Source organism: Tenrec ecaudatus, chromosome 1 (assembly GCF_050624435.1).
Source record: "Tenrec ecaudatus isolate mTenEca1 chromosome 1, mTenEca1.hap1, whole genome shotgun sequence".
NCBI classification, from domain to species: domain Eukaryota; kingdom Metazoa; phylum Chordata; class Mammalia; order Afrosoricida; family Tenrecidae; genus Tenrec; species Tenrec ecaudatus.
Genome location: NC_134530.1, coordinates 20,632,364 through 20,654,258, shown reverse-complemented (window position 1 = coordinate 20,654,258; position 21,895 = coordinate 20,632,364). Strand labels below are relative to the sequence as shown.

At 40.6% G+C, this 21,895-nt stretch overlaps 2 protein-coding genes across 2 annotated transcripts; both read right to left on the bottom strand.

Annotated features, from left to right (window-relative positions):
* Positions 1-8,380: 8,380 nt before the first annotated feature.
* On the bottom strand, positions 8,381-9,301 carry LOC142453233 (olfactory receptor 7A5-like). The gene has a single exon (XM_075554385.1). It carries the CDS (start codon positions 9,299-9,301, stop codon positions 8,381-8,383), a length of 921 nt encoding a protein of 306 aa, XP_075410500.1.
* Positions 9,302-20,834: 11,533 nt separating this feature from the next.
* Positions 20,835-21,656, bottom strand: LOC142453171 (olfactory receptor 7A5-like). Its single transcript, XM_075554260.1, has one exon. It carries the CDS (start codon positions 21,654-21,656, stop codon positions 20,835-20,837), a length of 822 nt encoding a protein of 273 aa, XP_075410375.1.
* Between the last annotated feature and the right edge of the window lie 239 nt (positions 21,657-21,895).

Below are 21,895 nucleotides of genomic sequence, written 5' to 3'. Positions count from 1 at the left end.
TAGAGCTTCACCCATGCTGGGTTGCATGTCACAAAGAACATAAGAAAATACATAACCAAGAGTGAAGAGAATTACCAACAATGACTAAATACAACAGAGATAAATCCCGGTATGAAAATATAGCCAATATTAAAAAACACTAACAGCCAGATTGAGCACAAAGTAGAGAGATCAAATGAGAAGGTTTTAATCATTGAAGTCAAGTTTTTCATTTTCATCTACTATGGTCATCTCTACTATACTCTGCTGGATAACCAGGTTATTGCTAGATCTCAGTCATGGTCAGAGACAGTAATGAGAATGAGAGTTCCTGCTGAGATGTTAGGGGACCCACATGGGGGCAGGGAAGAGGATAAGAGGGAGCTGACATCAGGAAGTACAAGTAGGAAAAAAATGTTTTGAAACTGATGATGTAAAACATTGCTTGATATGACTATGGAATGGTATGATGTCTGGATTGGCTCTTAACACAATCATTTGAAAGAAAGAAGAACACATTACAATAAATTAGCATTAGAAAAACTGTTGAAAGAGTATGACAAAATAACAATGTATAAATTACCAAGGGCACATGAGGGAGGGGGGAAAGGGGAGGGAGGGGAAAAAAAAAGAGGACCTGATGCAAGGGGCTTAAGTGGAGAGCAAATGCTTTGAGAATGATTGGGGCAGGGAATGTATGGATGTGCTTTATACAATTGATGTATGTATATGTATGGATTGTGATAAGAGTTGTATGAGTCCCTAATAAAATGTAAAAAAAGAGAAGAGGAGAAAAAAATGATTAGGGCAAAGACTGTACAGATGTGCTTTATACAATTGATGTATGTATATGTATGAACTGTGATAAGAATTGTATGAGCCCCAATATATTGTTAGAAAAAAAAAGAGTAAAGTTAAGTAAAAATGTTAAAATGAATCCTATGCAAATACCTTGAACACAACAAACTGTGAACTTGACCCAGAGTTCACTACTTGCCTTAGACTAGAAAAATCACAGTTATAACTTGCATATTCTGCATCTCTTAAACCCAAATTCTGATGCTAATTTTATGGCAGAGTTTAAAAAATAAATAACTTAAAAAATTTAAAAAAAGTAATTTAAAATGTCTAGCTGCCTTATATTGCTCGGTCGAATTTGGATGTATTATAACTCGAAACCTCACAGATTCATCTCCCACTTCTACTGTGCATTTCCCACTCTTCATCACTCCACGATTTTCCCAGGAGCAGGTATCTGCTCTGCACATGGACCAGAGCAATGTCTCCAAAGGCAAGTCTGACTGCAGACAGACTGTGCTGCTAGTTCTGCCTTGAGTCTCGCTAATTTCACAGTTGTCCTTCCTTAGGAAAAATATACAGCTGTGTGTTACATGGCTGCTGCCTGCCTGTCCACACTCATGCTTCACTTTCCATTCCTTGTTTTCATTGTTCATCAGTTATTGAATATTATGTGCAATTTCCAATGGAAATCATATGGTTTTCATAATCTCAACATTACTCCCCTCCTGTGTCCACCTTCAAAGCTCAGTGCGACCATCATCTCTCTGTGAAACCTTCCCTAAAAGTCCCCAGGAAGGGCAACAACATGATGATCCATTTCAGCAGGATTGCAGAGCCGGGATAAGCACGCACTTACCGTCTGTTCCCTTACGGAGAACGTCAGATACTGGCAAGAAGGGAAATGTCTACTCATTTCTTTGTGTCAAGAGTATAATTTAATGCTAAACTAGAGTTCTGTGAAGTACAGTGTGAACAAATATTTGAATGAGGTTAGTAGATACGTTAATGCAGTGAAGCAAGGAAGGCTGTTGAGAGAAGGAGGTTGCAGGAATGAGAGCCAGCAAAGGGGAAGACAGATCAGAGAAAAAGACATTGTCTTGTAGACAGAATCAGGCTCTAGAACCAGAGACTCTAACTCATCAGGACTTTATCCATTAAACTTGCTTTTATTTGTTATACCTGTTGATCCTCCTACAGACACTACCAATAAGAAAGGGCTATCACACATCACCAATCTCCGGGCTCCTGTGATGATGTTGTAGTTCATCCAGAGAAGACTTCACCAGTGCTGGTTCTCCCATGTGCCACCGCTAAAGTTAGAGGTTGTGCCCACACGTAGAGCATGGAGATGGACCCACTCATGAGGCTTCTAGAAGGTACAATTTTGTTTTCTCATCACTTTAGATGAATCAAGGAGATCTGGGTCAGTGTAGAGGAAGTATTTACATTTCTTTGTCTCTAGTGGATGAAATCCCTTGTGCCTCGTTAATGAAGTATTCTTTTGTCTTGCATTCCCTGAGAATTTTATTTCTCTGGAGCACAGAGGACAAAATCCAAACGTGTGCCAGTTTGACCCTTTGGGAGACAAGGTGGAGCTCCGTGTACAGCTTTCTCCCACTGGACTGCTTCTTCCCAGAAGGCGGTCATTTCTATTGTGCTGTGTCTCCAGCATGCAGGGTAATGTCTAATGATCACTCGGAGATGCATTTCCTTCTCCAAAGACCCAAAGAACACAGCTGGACATTATTTACCAAGATGCCTGGGTTTTATGAAACATTTCTTATCACATAGAGCCCCAACCATGTCTTTTATTTCACTTAATTTATAATAGACCCTGAGTAAATGGAATGCCATCCCTGTAGGGAGGGTGTTGGAATATAAGATGATAGGATATTCTCAGTGAGTGTCTACATTTTGCCTAAGTGTCACTATTTCCCTAAGATGGCTCATAGATATTACTCAAAGTTTATTTCATAATAAAATATAATATAATGATCAATAATATAGTATAACATTTCACATACCGTAGGGGTATATTCACAGGGTTATGTTATTATATATGAAAATGATTTGGTAATTCAAATCAATGACACATATGACATACGAAGTGGTGTCTGAAAGGGGATCTGTCCACCTGGTAGCTTTTTATTCTGTGAATGGAAAGAGGTATTGCAGAAGGATCCACTCTAGTTGAAGACGTGAGTAGAGAAGAGGGCAAATCTTTCTGAGGAGGAGCCATTTAAGGCAATAGATGGAGGACCGCAAGTGGAAGAAGTGTCCCAGGGAAGAGGCTCCTCTGGCCTGACTGGTATCTGCTTCAGGGAGCTTTTTGTTCTTTATAGGTGAACTCCCCCCTTCACTCTTCTTGTTTGGCCTGTCAGCATCAATGAAAGTCATACCTACCTGATCAGTGCACGGGATGATAAACACATGTGTGTGGATCCCCCACAGAGCCTGAATAGAAGGTCTAAGATGAAAGGGTCCCCAGTGCCTTGCATCTGGTGTTTCTTTCTATTTCGTGGTTTGCTTTGCATGTTTTCATACGTCAATAATTATTAGGAAGCTTCAAAAAGTTTGTGAAATATTTGAAAAAATAATTAATGGAACTTTGCCACAAACTTTTCCACCACTCCCATATAGCCCTCACATGTTGCTGGTGGGGGGGGGGGAAGGGTGCAAATATTGTGAAGAACAACAGATCGTTGGTTCCTCCAAATGCTATCCCTAGGTTTAGCAAGTGACCATCAATTCCACTGCTAGGTACTTCCCCAAAAGAATTAAAAAGAGGTATTTAAACAAACACTCGTATGTGAATGCTGACAGAAGCAGTATTCACAAGTACTAATTGGTAGAAACAATCCAAATGTCCATCAACAGATGAACACAATGTGGCCTTGACATTCAATAGATGATTGTTCGTCATTGAGAAACCATGAAGCAGGATTACATCATATGGAATGGGTCATTCTTGGAAAGCTATACCTAGTGGGGAAGAAAGCACATCCAACTCACTTCCATGGTGTAGGTTTTGACTCAGAGTGACCTGTGGGGAGAGCAGAACTCCACAGAGGTTCCCCAGGCTGGGATCTTTATAGAACAAACTGCCAGATCTTTCTCCCATAGAAGAACTGGTGACTTGAGACCTCAAACTGCTGAAATTTAGGTTAGCAACTGTGTTCCTTTGGTTTTGTGTCAACGTGTTTGGGCCAGAATTCTTAGTAGTATAGCAATTGGTGGTTCCCCCTGATGGGACCAAACCTAAATAATTCCATGATGGAATTTACTGTGGACGGTAAAGCAGATGTAGGAGGATGAGGGAGGAGACGGCCTCATCACCCAGGCCATAGCTCTGCTGCAGTTGAGAAGTAGTTTCCTCAGGGATGTGGCCTACTCTTGTGTAAGCAGACTTTGTAGGTGGACTTGCAGCTTCCTTCTTGCTGGATCTCGATCCTGCATCTGTCTCATTGACCCTGGTGTTTTGGCCTTGAGCCAGCAGCCTGCTATATTGCTTTACAATCTGGGAGCAATCATTGTCCTGCCATATAACTGCCAACATTGGATTTTTTTACTCAGCAGGCAGAAGCCTGACGTGTTGACCTTGATTTTTTCTACCTGTACCTGAACCATCCTGTGATCTTTCTGCTTCCTGGGTGGTCTTCTTGCTTCCTGGTTTGCCAAACACAGCAGTTACTGGATCTTGTTAAGACTCCAGTTAAACATCTGACCCATGGATTGGAGCCGATTGTGCTTATTCACTTCTCCATCACTCTATATGACTATAGAGACAGAGAGAGAGAGAGAGAGAGAGAGAGAGAGAGAGAGAGAGAGAGAGAGAGAGAGAGAGAAATAGGAAAAATAATATGTATCAAGAGAGTTTCTCACACTTGTACTAGTGTGATATGGTACACAGATGGATGGATAAATATGTAGATAAATATATCCAGATACCTTGCTTCCACTGGGAATGCATTCTAGCTTGCTATAGGAGTGCTTAACCTCTGTATCACCAGGGTTTTATTGGCCAGCGTGGGGTGGGTTAGGAGGGACACCAGAGGTCATATGTCATATGCCCCCATTCATATGAAATATCCCAATTGCCAACAATGATCAATGCTCCTTAATTGCATGTTTATCCATTTCAGACTGGAAGCATTGGCAGAATTCTTCAATTTCAGCATCACTAGCTCTCCTGGTTGGTGTATAAATTGGAATATTAGCTGTATTGTTTGATTTATTTGAAGTGAGATCATTATAATCTTATTACAGATAGCATTGCACTTCAAGATAGCTCTTGAAATATCCTTTCTGAGGGGACACCAGTCAAAATGATCGATATAAATGCATGCCCCCGTGGGACCAACAACATAAATGTTGGTGAAGGGATACAGCAGGTCGTGTGAGTTATGAAATAATAATTTGTAATTATTAAGGGTTCACATGAGGGTGGGAAAGAGAGGAGCTGATGCCAAGGGCTCAAGTAGAAACAAATATTTTGAAAAGGATAATGGCGACTTATATGCAAATGTGCTTGACATAATTGACACATGGATTCTTATAAGAGCTGTCAGAGTCCTCCACAAACGATTTATATTAACATCCTTTCTGACAATTCATCACCTTTCCTCTTGATGGTGTCATTCCTGGCGCCGTGAATCATGCGACTTTCTGATTCTAAACGGCCCATTGCAGCTCATTCACGTCTAGGATCTCGATCTTTGGGTGCCACGTTTCATTTTTATGACTCAAAGTTTTCCTAGATTCCTACTTCATACATCCCAAGTTCTGATTATGAAGGTACTTTTGCAGATATTTTCCCCCCATTTTGAAGAATGCCCCATCAGCCAATGGAGATCTGGAAGGCTCTACTCGGCAGCGTTGACACTGTCCCTGGCAATGGAGACGACTCTACTTGGAGAAGGCAGCTCTTCCTCTGTCACGTTCTGAGTGCCCTCTGACCTGAGGGGCTCATCTTCTGACACTCTGTCTGACCAAGCTCTCCTTCTGTTCCTTAGGCTTCCAGTACGTGACAGTGTCCTGATGCTGTGCGCAAGGGGTTTAGTGATCAGTTCCTCTGAAGTGGACAGCTGCTTCCTCCCTTGTATTCTATTCTTTTTTTTTCAGGGTAAATTAAAAAAATCAATTTAATTGGGAGCTCATACAATTCTTATCACGGTCTATACATACATCCAAGCACACATGTATATTTGTTGCCATAGTCATACTCAAAATATTTTCCTTCTACTTGAGCCCTTAATATCGGCTGCTCATTTTCCCCTTCCCTCCCCACTCACTCCCTACTTCATAAACCCTTCATAAATTATTATTGTTTTGTCACATGTTACACTGTCCAATGTCTCCTCCCGCCCTCTTCTCTGATGTCCATCCTTGTACTCTATTCCTAGTTTGGAAGCTCCCTGAACGAAACCTGTTCAGCGTGGGTGAACCTGTTGGCTTTTGAAATTTCAGTGATGTTTTCCAGCAACACACAAGCCACCAACCACAGTATGGTAAACAAGTGGTAGTAATCCATTTTAGAGATATGATTAGGCTTTTATTGGGAACATTATAAATCACCTCCCTAAAGAGATGAGCCAGCCAGGGTGCAGTGTAGCAATGATGAAACATACAACTTTGCTGTAGTTCCTATATGCTTCCTACACCCCCACACTCCAACTATCATGATGCCAATTCTACCTTGCAAATCTGGCTAGACCAGAAGATGTGTACTGGTACAGATAGGAACTGGAAACACAGGGAATCCCGGACAGATGATCCCTTCAGGCCAGTGCTGAGAGTGGTGATACCAGGAAGGTGGAGGGAGGTTGGTGTTGAAAGGGGGAACTGATTACTAGGATCTACATATAACCTCTCTAGGGGATGGACAACAGAAAAGTGGGTGAAGATAGTGGGTAAGATATGACAAAATAATATTAATTTATAAATTATCAAGGGTTCATAAGGGAGAGGGGAGCAGGGAGGGAGGGGAGAAATGAGGAGCTGATACCAAGAGCTGAAGCAGAAAGCAAATGTTTTGAGAATGAAGAGGGCAGCAAATGTACAAATCTGCTTGACACAATGTCTCTGTGTTAGACAGGGTTCTCTACAGAAATAAATTCAGAATGCTAACAATTATATATATATACAGACTGATAGATATATGACATAAGAAATAAACAGTTAATTAAAGTATAAAGCAGTACAAATGGCTCAGTGCAACTCACTCCCGTGAGAGAGTTGTGAGACACTGGCAGCCGTTAAAGTTTTGAGTAAGCAATACAGGCTGTCTTGGAACAGGCAGCAAACAGCAAGGCAGGGCACCAGATGTCAGCCAGATGACAGGGTTCGACAGTCCCCAGCTCAAGAGACGCAAATTCCAGTAGCGTAGCGAAGCAGGTCTTGAAGGAACCTCAAATTATAGCAACACAGTCCACGGGTTAGGTGTCCCCCAGGTAGTGTAGCTTGCAAATTGGGGCACAGAACAAGCAAGGCAACTGCACAGTGGTCCGATGATCAAAGAGCAAGAGACAAGAAAGCCAATGGTCTCTGAGCCATTTATCTCTCTGCCCTTCGATTAATCTCATATATGTTTATCCGCCAGGTTGGCACAATATACTAACTACCTCAGGCTGTACATATGGATTGTGATAAGAAGCATAGGTGCCCCCAATAAAAAGATTAAAAATAAATAAATAGATTACCTCCTTAGAGTATGTGATAACTATTTGATAAGTTAATTTGGCTAATGTTGCAGAATTTTAAATACTCTTTAGAGAAGGAAAGTATACATGTTCAGGAGGCTTTAGGACCAAATACACAGTTTGATAGATTGTGGACATGTACAGATCCAATATTCAAGTGATTGGACAATAGTTTTGCAAAACTTAGGGCTGGACAAAGGTCAATCAATAGTGCTCATTCAACAAAGAAGAACCATGCCTGCTACATGAAGATATGTCACTAAAAAAAGAGGGTTTGAAATACTATATGGCCTTGCTGACCTACTATTCATCTGCTTCTTCTCACAGTCGGGCACTTCAGCCTTAATCCAAGAGAGTCGTTCAGTTTCTTAAATGCACTGCAAGTGCGTTTAATACAAAGTTCAGTTTACTGAGTGGGAGTTTCTAATCAGAACCTTGTTGGAGTGGATAGCCTCATTCACAATGATATGATTTTTTAAATTCTTTGCTGCCTGATACCTGATCCTGTGGACACCTCATGATAGTACCCTATGCGTGATAGGAATCATAGAATTTCTGTCCCAGGTTTTAATGGTTCAAGGCAGTAATGAATAGTGGTCCTTTGTGATACTTTCATGCTACTCCTCGATGGTGAGTGATGAAACGTCTTTTCCTAAAGAAAGCTGAAGGCACCCTGAAAGAATTGCCCGTGTAAGGGAATATTTGGTTAAAGTAAATACATGCTAAAAAATACACAGGACGTAATTTCATATAAAGTCTTAAATATTAAGGAGATTGAATTATGTAGATAAGAACATTTAGAACTGAGTAAAGTATAATACAGATTTTTATTATTATGAATTTTGTTTTTCAAAAGTAGCTCTCTAAACTTAAGGATGAATTTCTGTGATATAGGATGTATCTCAGCTGACAAGTTTTCGTAGGGCTTGCTTTATGTCTTTATTTCTCAGACTGTAGATAAAGGGATTCAGCATGGGTGTGACCACAGTGTACATCACTGAGGCGATTGCAGTGGCCCTGGGGTTTTCAATAGCAGCAGAACTGAGATAAACACCGAGACCTGTACCATAGAACATGGAAACCACAGAAAGATGAGACCCACAAGTGGAAAAGGCTTTGTATTTCCCCGCAGCTGATGAAATTTTCAAAATGGAGGACACAATCTTCGTGTAAGAGAAAAGGATCCCAGTGAGTGGAATACCGCCCAGAAGTACAATTGTTAAATACATGACTAAGACATTGAGGAAGGTGTCAGAACAAGCAAGTTGGACGACCTGATCAAGGTCACAGAAAAAATGGGAGATTTTCAATTCTGTACAAAAAGACAGTCGCAAAACTAAGAAACTATTTAATAGAGAGTGCAGAAACGATAATATACAGCAGGCCAGAAGCAGGAGTCCACAGGATCTTGCATTCATGATGACCATATAGTGCAGTGGGTAACAGATGGCCACAAACCGGTCATAGGCCATCACTGCCAAGAGGAAGTTGTCAAAGACCGCAAACAGCAAGAAAAAATGCATCTGTGTGATGCAGTGTTCATATGTAATTACTTTGTTCTGCATCTGGATATTCATCAGCATCTTTGGGACAGTGGTGGAGGTGAAACAGATGTCAGTCAAGGAGAGGTTTGAGAGGAAGAAGTACATGGGTGTGTGGAGGTGGGAGTCTGTGGTGATGGCCAGGATGATGAGCAGGTTCCCAGTGAAGGTGACCAGGTACATGGAGAGGAACAGTGCAAAGAGGAGCGGCTGCAGCTGTGCCTCCTCAGAAAGCCCCAGAAGGATGAATTCTGGAACAAGAGTGTGGTTTCCTGGTTCCATGGAGCTGCTGAAACTACTGGGAAAGAGAAAGAGCATTTCAAACTCTACCATAAGCTGCTAACAACAGTTTAAGGATGTACTGTCATTTAAAATTTAAACAGTTAATTAAAAATAGTGAAAAAATACAATGAAAAAATAAAAAATACTTTCCCTTATTTGATGTGAACAGCAGAAGATGCAAATTTTGAACACATCACTTATGGAAGTAGGAAGTGCGATGGAAGTTGAAAGTCCCAAAGAAACAATTGGTCCAATGGACTCATGGAGCATGCAAACAGCAGTCATGTCTGGAACAGAACTCTCCTCCATGTGCCAGTAATCAACTATGTAAGGTCAAGAGGGCAGCACTTTCCCAGGGACAAAATTCAGAGGGTTATGGAGGAAGGAGGAATGGAAACAGGAAACAGAAAGAGGCAGCAGGATAAGCTGTGGTACATCAGAGGATTTCAGTGGATGAGTTAAATCAGAATGTGTATGATTTCTTGAATGCTGGTCAGGTGTGTAAACCAAACAATTCACACTAAGACATAAGCCAGTTACAGAGTAAAAGGAAATGCTTCTTAGTATAATCTCTTGAGGCTCACAGCAGAAACCTGAATGCAGTCAGGATGGTAGTCATGAGAAGAACACGTTGTACAGAGACAGCGCCTGTGCTCCCCCGACACAGGACTATTCCTCACCCCTCTGACACCACGGTGGATGGTGTACCTGAGGGGCAAAAAAGGAATCTGGACTGAAGTTGTAGTTTAAAATGACGGGAATATGGGATGAGATGGTTATGAGGTCGCAATAGACTCCATGATAAAGAACTTAAACATTATTCATTATTTTTGTTGGTATTATTATTACACACCACATTATATCATATACAATTGTATTTTACTGAGCCACTAGGTGGTGCAAATGAGCAAGCGCATGACTGCTAGCTAGGAGTTTGGCATTTACAATCAACTCGAGGAATCTAAAGGCAAGCCTGGTGATCTGCTTCCCAAAGGTCACAGCCTTGAAAATCCCAAAGCCCAGTTCTACTCTGCCCAAGTGGGTTCATCCAGAGATGGAGTTGACTTGGTGACAGCTGACAGCATCAATATTGTTATGTCATGCAGTGTAATGTGATTGGTATATACTAATATAATGTACATGAACGATATACAGGTTTCCATAAAAGTTACTCTTCCCTCAGTTTCTAGGTGGTATAGTATTTCCCTTTTTGGATTGTAGATGGCAGCTTAAGGTGTCTGCTCAACGTGTATCTCATTTACTGATAACTACTCCTGCTGTCTCCATATTGATCTATGATGTTGTCTTTTGGAGGCTGAGCCAATTCAACATTAAAAAAGTACTAAAAAAAAAAAAAGTCAGTTTCACTCACCTATGAGAACTTTGTTGAGAGTCAAAAATCCCAAACCCGTCTTTGGATCTTTGAAAGACCAGTAATCCCTCAGGCAGAGATTTATTTGTGGCCATCTTCTGCCATGTGGTAGAAAGCCAGTCTACTGAGAGGAAGGAAGGATTGAAGGAGACAATAGGGGAAGAAAGGAAATTAATACAAGCTTTGTAAAAATCAGACACAGGAAGGTTATATTACCTAGTTCTAAACCCACAATACCAAGAAAAATAAAAATAGTGGACTTAACCAATTAGATAAATATTTTAATATATCTGATAAAAATGCATTCCTTTGATCACATTATAAATATAAAATTAAAATATTATTAATTGATTGAAATATTACTAAAAGAAAATGGAAGAGGATTAAAAAAAACCTTCTTTTCACTCTTTTCCAAAATTCAATGCCTTTGAGGATCATTTTGATATTAAATACTGTCATTGTTTAATATACTGGTGACATGCTAGTGGATTCTACAAACTATAAAAAATAGTAATGATATAAATTCTCTATAATCTTTTTCAGAAAGCAAGAGCACAGGGAATATTTCCTAATTCATTCTGTGACATGAGCAGTATCCTAATATCAAATCCAGGAGTCTTGGTGGGAGAGTGGATTATCATTAAGCTGCAACAACAAGATTAGCAGTCTGAAATCACCAACCACTGTGTGGGAGAAAGATGAGGCTTTCTGCTCCAAAGACAGTCAAAGTCTTGGAATCTCATGGGGACAGTTATACTCTGTCCTATAGGGTCTCTGTGAGTCAGAATAGATTTGAAGGCAGTGAGTCATATCAAAAGCAGATACAAATATATAACAAAGGAAGACTATGACTCAGTAATACCCATGAAATAAATGCAAAAAGTCTTCAACAAATACTAATTGAATCCAACAATGTATGACAAGAATAACATATTACAACTAAATGGTATTTATTCCAGCAATGGGAGAGTGGTTCAAAATTTGGAAATCAGTTTATGTAACATCCTATATCAACTAGTCAAAGAAAAAACTGAAATTTAGAAAAACTAAACATCAACCAAAGACAGGAAATCATAGATCCAATCACAAGAAGCATTTGATAGCATTCAAAATTGTTACTTACTTTTTAACCCCCACCCCCACCCAAAGTTGAAAAAAAGCTTTAAAAGTTGGCTTGATAGAGCACGTCTATGAAATTTACCACGAGGGTCATGTTTAATGGTTAAAATTTAGACATTTTCCCTTTGGATTCATAACAGGAAAAGGATATCCTCTCTGAATACTTTTATTTAAATGCAAGTCCCAAGAAGCACAATAATGCAAATGTTACAAATACAAACCCCACAGACTGGGAAGGAGGAAATGAAGCTGTCTCTGTTCACAGAAGACCTCACTGTCCATGTAGAAAACCCGAAGAAACAGCCAGAAACATAAACTAATAAGGGGAGCAAAATGATAGCTTGCAAAATAAAGACAAAACCTCCAATAAATGTTTGCTTAACAATAATGAACAGTAACATACCAACATGAAATTCTGGTCCATGGCAATAATAGATCAAAATGCAAAAAAAATTCATAGTCAAAAACTACATGATACCCGTGAGAGAAATGAAAGGACCGTATAAATAGACATTCTCTGTTCATGAATAGGAAGGATCAGCAATACTGTGAAATGTAAAACCTTCCCAACTAGATCCATATACTAAATGCACTTCTAATCAAGACCCAAACCAGTGGATAGCTATTGACAAACTGATGCATAAAGTTCATACTTAACCCTTGTGGTCTTCTTCCCCAAACCAAGAAAACAAAATTTAAATAATTTTAAACTCCAAAACTCCAAGCTCCTCATTAGACCAACATCAGACAATTGCCAAGTGAGAGACATTTTACCAAATAGTTCACGGACAGATGTCACCACTTGCGTGGGCATCAAACAAGGACAAATATCAGGGAACCTGTCACAGTCACAGGAGTCCACGCAAGTCTGACAAATAAATGCAGGATTCTGGATAGAGATGAAAATAGGCATTTAAGTGAAAGGTTTACGGGAAGTGTCTTTACTGAATTTGTAATTTTTCTATAACAGAAAAACACACCTGTTACCTCTAGAGCTTCACCCATGCTGGGTTGCATGTCACACAGAACATAAGAAAATACATAACCAAGAGTCAAGAGAATTACCAACAATGACAAAATACAACAGAGATAAATCCCGGTATGAAAATATCGCCAATATTAAAAAACACTAACAACCAGATTGAGCACACAGTAGAGAGATCAAATGACAAGATTTTAACCATTGAAGTCAAATTTATCATTTTCATCTACTATGGTCATCTCTACTATACTCTGCTGGATAACCAGGTGATTGCTAGATCTCAGTCATGGTCAGAGACAGTAATGAGAATGAGAGTTCCTGCTGGGGCTGGCAGGGGACCTAGATGAGGGCAGGGAAGCGGATAAGAGGGAGCTGACATCAGGAAGAACAAGAAGGAAATAAATGTTTTGAAACTGATGATGTACCACATTGTTTGATATGACTATGGAATGGTGTGATGTCTGGATGGGCTCTTAACACAATCATTTGAAAGAAAGAAGAACACATTACAAGAAATTAGCATTAGAAAAACTGTTGAAAGAGTAAAGTTAAGTAAAAATGTTAAAATGAATCCTATGCAAATACCTTGAACACAGCAAACTGTGAACTTGACCCAGAGTTCACTACTTGCCTTAGACTAGAAAAATCACAGCTATAACTTGCATATTCTGCATCTCTTAAACCCAAATTCTGATGCTAATTTTATGGCAGAGTTTAAAAAATAAATTACTTAAAAAATTAAATAAAAATTTTAAAAGTTATTAAAAATTTCTAGCTGCCTTATATTGCTCGGTCGAATTTGGATGTATTAAAACTCAAAACCTCACAGATTCATCTCCTACATCTACTGTGCCTTTCCCATTCTTCATCCCTCCACGGTTTTCACAGGAGCAGTAGTCTGCTCTGCACATGGACCAGAGCAATGTCTCCAAGGCAAGTCTGACTGCAGACAGATTGTGCTGCTAATTCTGCCTTGACTCGCCACTAATTTCAGAGTTGTCCTTCCTTAGGAAAATATACAGCTGTGTGTTACATGACTGCTGCCTCCCTGTCCACACCCATGCTTCACTTTCCATTCCTTGTTTTCATTGTTCATCAGGTATTAAATATTATGTGCAATTTCCAATGGAAATCATATGGTTTTCATAATCTCAACATTACTCCCCTCCTGTGTCCACCTACCAAGCTCAGTGTGACCATCATCTCTCTGTGAAACCTTCCCTAAAAGTCCCCAGAAATGACAACAACATCATGATCCATTTCAGTAGGATTGCAGAGCCGGGATAAGCACACACCGTCTGTTAGCTTACGGAGATTGTCAGATACTTGCAAGAAGGGAAACTGTCTAATTGTTTCTTTGTGTTCGGACTATAGTTTAATGCTACCTAAGAGTTCTGTGAGTTACACTGTGAACAAATATTTGAATGATGTTAACAGACACGTTAATGCAGTGAAGCAAGGAAGGCTGCTGAGAGAAGGAGGTTGCAGGAATGAGAGCCAGCACCGGGGAAGACACATCAGAGAAAGAAGACATTGTCATGTAGCCAGAATCAGTCTCTAGAACCAGAGACTCTAACTTATCAGGACTTTATCCATTAAACTTGCTTTTATTTGTTATACCTGTTGATCCCCCTACAGGCACTACCAATAAGAAAGGGCCATCACACATCACCAATCTTCGGGCTCCTGTGATGTTGCACCTCATCCAGAGAAGACTTTACTAGTGCTGGTTCTCCCATGTGCCACTGCTAAAGTTAGAGGTTGTGTCCCCAGGTAGAGCATGGAGATGGACCCACTCGTGAGGTTTATAGAAGGTACAATTGTGTTTTCTCATCACCTTAGATTAATCAAGGAGATCTGGGTCAGTGCAGAGGAAGTATTTACAGTCCTTTGGCTCTAGTGGATGAAATCCCTTGGGCCTCGTTAATGAAGTATTCTTTTGTCTTACATTCCCTGGGAAATTTATTTCTCTGGAGCTAAGAGAACAAATTTCAAACTTGTGCCAGTTTGACCCTTTGGGAGACAACGTGGAGCTCCGTGTACAGCTTTTCCCACTCTTACTACTTCTTCCCAGAAGGCGGTCATTTCTATTGTGCTGTGTCTCCAGCATGCAGGGTAATGTCTAATGATCACTCGGAGATGCATTTCCTTCTCCAAAGACCCAAAGAACACAGCTGGACATTATTTACCAAGATTCCAGGGTTTTATGAAACATTTCTGATCACATAGAGCCCCACGACATCACTACTGTTTTTTACCATGTCTTTTATTTCACTTAATTGATAATACACCCTGAGTAAATGGAATGCCATCCCTGTAGGGAGGGTGTTGGAATATAAGTTGATAGAATATTCTCAGTGACTGTCTCCATTATGCCTAAGTGTCACAATGTCCCTAAGATAGCTCATAGATATTACTCAAATTTTATTTCATAATAAAGTATAATATAATGATCAATAATATAGTATAATAACATTTCACATACCATGTGGATATATTCACAGGGTCATATTATTATCTATGAAAATGATTTGGTAATTCAAATCAATGACACATATGACATACGAAGTGGTGTCTGAAAGGGAATCTGTCCACCTGGTAGCTTTCTATTCTGTGAATGGAAAGAGGTATTGAAGAAGGATCCACTCTAGTTGAAGACGTGAGGAGAGAAGAGGGCAAATCTTTCTCAGAAGGAGCCATTTAAGGCAACAGATGGAGGACGGCGAGTGGAAGAAGTGTGCCAGGGAAGAGGCTCCTTGGGCCTGACTGGTATCTGCTTCAGGGAGCTTTTTGTTCTTTACAGGTGAACTCCCTCCTTCACTCTTCTGGTTTGGCCTGCCAGCATCAATGAAAGTCCTACCTACCTGATCACTGCACGGGATGATAAACACATGTGTGTGGATCCCCCACAGAGCCTGAATAGAAGGTCTAAGATGAAAGGGTCCCCAGTGCCTTGCATCTGGTGTTTCTTTCTATTTCGTGGTTTGCTTGTTTGTTTTGCATGTTTTCATACATCAATAATTATTAGGAGGCTTCAATAAGTTTGTGGAATATTTGAAAAAATAATTAATGGAACTTTGCCACAAACTTTTCCACCACTCCCATATAGCCCTCACATGTTGCTGGTGGGGGGAAAGGGTGCAAATATTGTGAAGATCTTTGGGTCCTCCAAATGTTATCCCTAGGTTTAGCAAGTGACCAGCAATTCCACTGCTAGGTACTGCCCCAAAAGAATTAAAAAGAGGTATTTAAACAAACTCTGGTATGTGAATTCATACAGAAGCATTATTCAGAAGTACTAACTGGTAGAAACAATCCAAATGTCCATCAACAGAGGAACACAATGTGGCCTTGACATTCAATAGATGATTGTTCGTCATTGAGAAACCATGAAGCAGGATTACATGATACAGAATGGGTCATTCTTGGAAAGCTATACCTAGTGGGGAAGAAAGCGCATTCAACTCACTTCCATGGTGTCGGTTTGGACTCAGAGTGACCTGTGGGGTAGCGCAGAACTCCACAGAGGTTCCCCGGGCTGGGATCTTTATAGAACAAACTGCCAGATCTTTCTCCCATAGAGTAACTGGTGACTTGAGACTTCAAACTGCTGAAATGTATGTTAGCAACTGCGTTCCTTTGGTTTTGTGTCAACGTGTTTGGGCCAGAATTCTTAGCAGTAGAGCAATTGGTGGTTCCTCCTGATGGGACCAAACCTAAATAATTCCATGATGGAATTTACTGTGGACGGTAAAGCAGATGTAGGAGGATGAGGGAGTAGAGAGCCTCATCACCCAGGTCATAGCTCTGCTGCAATTGAGAAGTAGTTTCCTCAGGGGTGTGGCCTACTCTTATGTAAGCAGACTTTGTAGGTGGACTTGCAGCTTCCTTCTTGCTGGATCTCGATCCTGCATCTGTCTCATTGACCCTGGTGTTTTGGCCTTGAGCCAGCAGCCTGCTATATTGCTTTACAATCTGGGAGCTATCATTGGCCTGCCATATAACTGCCAACATTGGATTTTTTTACTCAGCAGGCAGAAGCCTGACGTGTTGACCTTGATTTTTTCTACCTGTACCTGAACCATCCTGTGATCTTTCTGCTTCCTGGGTGGTCTTCTTGCTTCCTGGTTTGCCAAACACAGCAGTTACTGGATCTTGTTAAGACTCCAGTTAAACATCTGACCCACGGATTGGAGCCCGATTGTGCTTACTCACTTTTCCATCTCTCTATATGGCTATAGAGACACACACACACAGAGAGAGAGAGAGAGCGAGAGAGATAGGAAAAATAATATGTATCAAGAGAGTTTCTCACACTTGTACTAGTGTGATATGGTACACAGATGGATGGATAAATATGTAGATAAATATATCCAGATACCTTGCTTCCCCTGGGAATGCATTCTAGCATACTATAGGAGTGCTTAACCTCTGTATCACCCGGGTTTTATTGGCCGGCGTGGGTTGGGTGAGGAGGGACACCAGAGGTCATATGTCATATGCCCCCATTCATATGAAATATCCCAATTGCCAACAATTATCAATGCTCCTTAATTGCATGTTTATCTATTTCAGACTGGAAGCATTGGCAGAATTCTTCAATTTCAGCATCACTAGCTCTCCTGGTTGGTGTATAAATTGGAATATTAGCTGTATTGTTTGATTTATTTGAAGTGAGATCATTATAATCTTATCACAGATAGCATTGCACTTCAAGATAGCTCTTGAAATATCCTTTCTGAGGGGACACCAGTCACAACGATCGATATAAATGTATGCCCCAGGGGGACCAACAACATAAAAGTTGGTGAAGGGACACAGCAGATCGTGTGAGTTATGAAATAATAATTTGTAATTATTAAGGGTTCACATGAGGGTGGGAAAGAGCGGAGCTGATGCCAAGGGCTCAAGTAGAAACAAATATTTTGAAAAGGATAATGGCGACCTATATGCAAATGTGCTTGACATAATTGACACCTGAATTCCTATAAGAGCTGTCAGAGTCCTCCACAAATGATTTATATTAATAAGAAAGAGAGCGACATCCTTTCTGACAATTCATCACCTTTCCTCTTGATGGTGTCATTCCTTGCGCAGTGAACCTTACGCCTTTTTGATTCTAAAGGTCCATTGCAGCTCATTCATGTCTAGGACCTCGATCTTTGGGTGCCACGTTTCATTTATATGACTCAAAGTTTTCCTAGATTCCTACTTCATACATCCCAAGTTCTGATTATGAAGGTAGTTTTGCATATATTTCTTCCCCATTTTGAAGAATGCCCCATCAGCCAATGGAGATCTGGAAGGCTCTGCTCTGCAGCGTTGACACCGTCCCTGGCAATGGAGACGACTCTACTTGGAGAAGGCAGCCCCTCCTCTGTCACGTTCTGAGTGCCCTCTGACCTGAGGGGCTCATCTTCTGACACTCTGTCTGACAAAGCTCTCCTTCTGTTCACTAGGCTTCCAGTACGCGACAGTGTCCTGATGCTGTACATAAGGGGTTTAGTGGTCAGTTCCTCTGAAGTGGACAGCTGCTTCCTCCCTTGTATTCTATTCTATTCTTTTTTTTTCAGGGTAAATTAAAAAATCATTTTATTGGGAGCTCATACAATTCTTATCATGGTCCATACATACATCCAGGCACATATGTACATTTGTTGCCATCGTCATTCTCAAAATATTTTCCTTCTACTTGAGCCCTTAATATCGGCTGCTCATTTTCCCCTTCCCTCCCCACTCACCCCCTACTTCATAAACCCTTCATAATTCATAAACTATTATTGTTTTGTCATATGTTACATTGTCCGATGTCTCCTCCTGTCCTCTTCTCTGCTGCAAATCCCTCGTACTCTATTCTTAGTTGGAAGCTCCCTGAATGAAACCTGTTCAGTGTGGGTGACCCTGTTGGCTTTTGAAATTTCAGTGATGTGTTCCAGAAACACAAAATCCACCAAGCACAGTATGGTAAACAAGTTGTAGTAATCCATTTAAGAGATATGATTAGGCTTTTAATGGGAACATTATAAATCACCTCCCTAAAGAGATGAGCCAGCCAGGGTGCACTGTAGCAATGATGAAACATACAACTTTGCTGTAGTTCCTATATGCTTCCTACCCGCACCCCCCCCCTCCAACTATCATGATGCCAATTCTACCTTGCAAATCTGGCGAGACCAGAAGATGTATACTGGTACATATAGGAACTGGAAACACAGGGAATCCTGGACAGATGATCCCTTCAGGCCAGTGCTGAGAGTGGTGATACCAGGAAGGTGGAGGGAGGGTGGTGTGGAAAGGGTGAACTGATTATTAAGATCTACATGTAACCTCCTCTCTAGGGGATGGACAACAGAAAATTGGGTGAAGATAGTGGGTAAGATATGACAAAATAATAATAATTTATAAATTATCAAGGGTTCATACGGTAGAGGGGAGCATGGAGGGATGGGAAAAATGAGGAACTGATACCAAGGGCTGAAGCAGAAAGCAAATGTTTTGAGAATGAAGAGGGCAGCAAATGTACAAATGTGCTTGACACAGTGGCTGTGTGTTAGACAGTGTTCTCTACAGAAATAAATTCAGAATGCTAATAATTATATATATATATACACAGATTGATAGATGTATGACATAAGAAATAAACAGTGAATTAAATTATAAAGCAGTACAAATAGCTCAGTGCAACTCACTCCCGTGAGAGAGTTGTGAGACACTGGCAGCCCTTAAAGTCTTGAGTAAGCAATTCAGGCTGTCTTGGAACAGGCAGCAAACAGCAAGGCAGGGCACCAGATGTCAGCCAGATGAGAGGGTCCAACAGTCCCCAGCTCAAGAGACGAAAATTCCAGTAGCATAGTGAAGCAGGTCTTGAAGGAACCTCAAATTAGAGTCCACGGGTTAGGTATCCCCTAGGTAGTGTAGCTTGCAAATTGAGGCACAGAACAAGCAAGGCAGGCGCACAGTGGTTCGATGATCAAAGAGCAAGGGACAAGAAAGCCAATGGTTGCTGAGCCATTTATCTCTCCGTCCTTCAATTAATCCCATATATGTTTATCGGCCAGGTTGGCACAATAAACTAACTACCTCAGACTGTTCATATGGATTGTGATAAGAGGCATAGGAGCCCCCAATAAAATGATTAAAAATAAATAAATAGATTACCTCCTTAGGGTATGTGATAACTATTTGATAAGTTAATTTGGCTAATGTTGCAGAATTTTAAATACTCTTTAGAAAAAGAAAGTATACATGTACAGGAGAGCTTTGGACCAAAATACACAGTTTGATAGATTGTTGACCTGTGAAGATCCAATATTCAAGTGATTGGACAATAGTTTCACAAAACTTAGGGTTGGAAAAAGGTCAATCAATAGTGCTCATTCAAAAAAGAAGAACCATGCCTGCTACATGAAGATATGTCACTAAAATAAAGAGGGTTTGAAATACTATATGGCCTTCCTGACCTGCCATTCATCTGCTTCTTCTCGCATTCAGGCACTTCAGCCTTAATCCAAGAGAGTCGTTCAGTTTCTTAAATGCACTGAAAGTGCGTTTAAGACAAAGTTGTTTACTGAGTGGGAGTTTCTAATCAGAACCTTGTTGGAGTGGATATCCTAATTCACAATGGTATGATTTTTTTATTCTTTGCTGCCTGATACCTGAGCCTGTGGACACCTCATGATAGGATCCTTTCTGTGATAGGAATCACAGAATTTCTGTCCCAGGTTTTAATGGTTCAAGATAGTAATAAACAGTTGTCCTTTGTGATACTTGCATGCTACTCCTCGATGGTTAGTAATGAAACGTCTTTTTCCTAAAGAAAGCTGAAGGCACCCTGAAGGAATTGCCCGTGTAAGGGAAGATTTGGTTAAAGTAAATACAGGTTAAAATATACACAGGAAGTAATTTCATATTATGTCTTAAATATTAAGGACATTGAATTATGTAGATAAGCACATTTAGAAGTGAGTAAAGTATAATACAGATTTTAATTATTTTGAATTTTGTTTTTCAAAAGTAGCTCTCTAAACTTAAGGATGGATTTCTGTGATATAGGATGTTTCTCAGCTGACAAGTTTTCTTAAGGCTTGCTTTATATCCTTGTTTCTCATACTGTAGATAAAGGGGTTCAGCATGGGTGTGGCTACAGTGTACATCACGGAGGCGATTGCAGTGGCCCTGGGGTTGTCAATAGCAGCAGAACAGAAATAAACCGTGAGACTGGTGCCATAGAACAAGGAGACCACGGAGAGGTGGGACCCACAGGTGGAAAAGGCTTTGTATTTGCCCCCCGCTGATGCAATTTTCAAAATGGAGGACACAATCTTCATGTAAGAGAAAAGGATCCCAGTGAGTGGAATACAAGCCAGAATTCCAATTGTTAAATACGTGACTAAGTCATTGAGGAATGTGTCTGAACAAGCAAGTTGGACGACCTGATTAAGTTCACAGAAAAAATGGGAGATTTCCAATTCTGTACAAAAAGACAGTCTCAAAACCATTAAAGCATTTAATACAGAGTGCAGAAATGACAATACCCAGGAGGCCAGAAGCAGGAGGCCACAGGATCTTGGGTTCATGATGACCGTGTAGTGCAGTGGGTGACAGATGGCCACAAACCGGTCATAGGCCATCACTGCCAAGAGGAAGTTGTCTAAGGCCGCAAAATGCAAGAAAAAGTACATCTGAGTGATGCAGCCTTCATATGTAATGACTTTGGTCTGCATCTGGATGTTCATCAGCATCTTTGGGACGGTGGTGGATGTGAAACAGATGTCAGCAAAGGAGAGGTTTGAGAGGAAGAAGTACATGGGTGTGTGGAGGTGGGAGTCTGTGGCGATGGCCAGGATGATGAGCAGGTTCCCAGTGAAGGTGACCAGGTACATGGAGAGGAACAGTGCAAAGAGGAGGGGCTGCAGCTCTGCCTCCTCAGAAAGCCCCAGAAGGATGAATTCTGGAATCTGAGTGTGGTTTCCTGGTTCCATTGAGCGGCTGAAATTACCAAGAAAGAGAAAAGAGCGCAAACTGCCGCGAGCTGTTAACAATAGTTTAAAGGATATACTGTTATTTATAGTTTAAACAGTTAATTAAAAATAATGAAAAACAGTGAAAAAAATAAAAATTC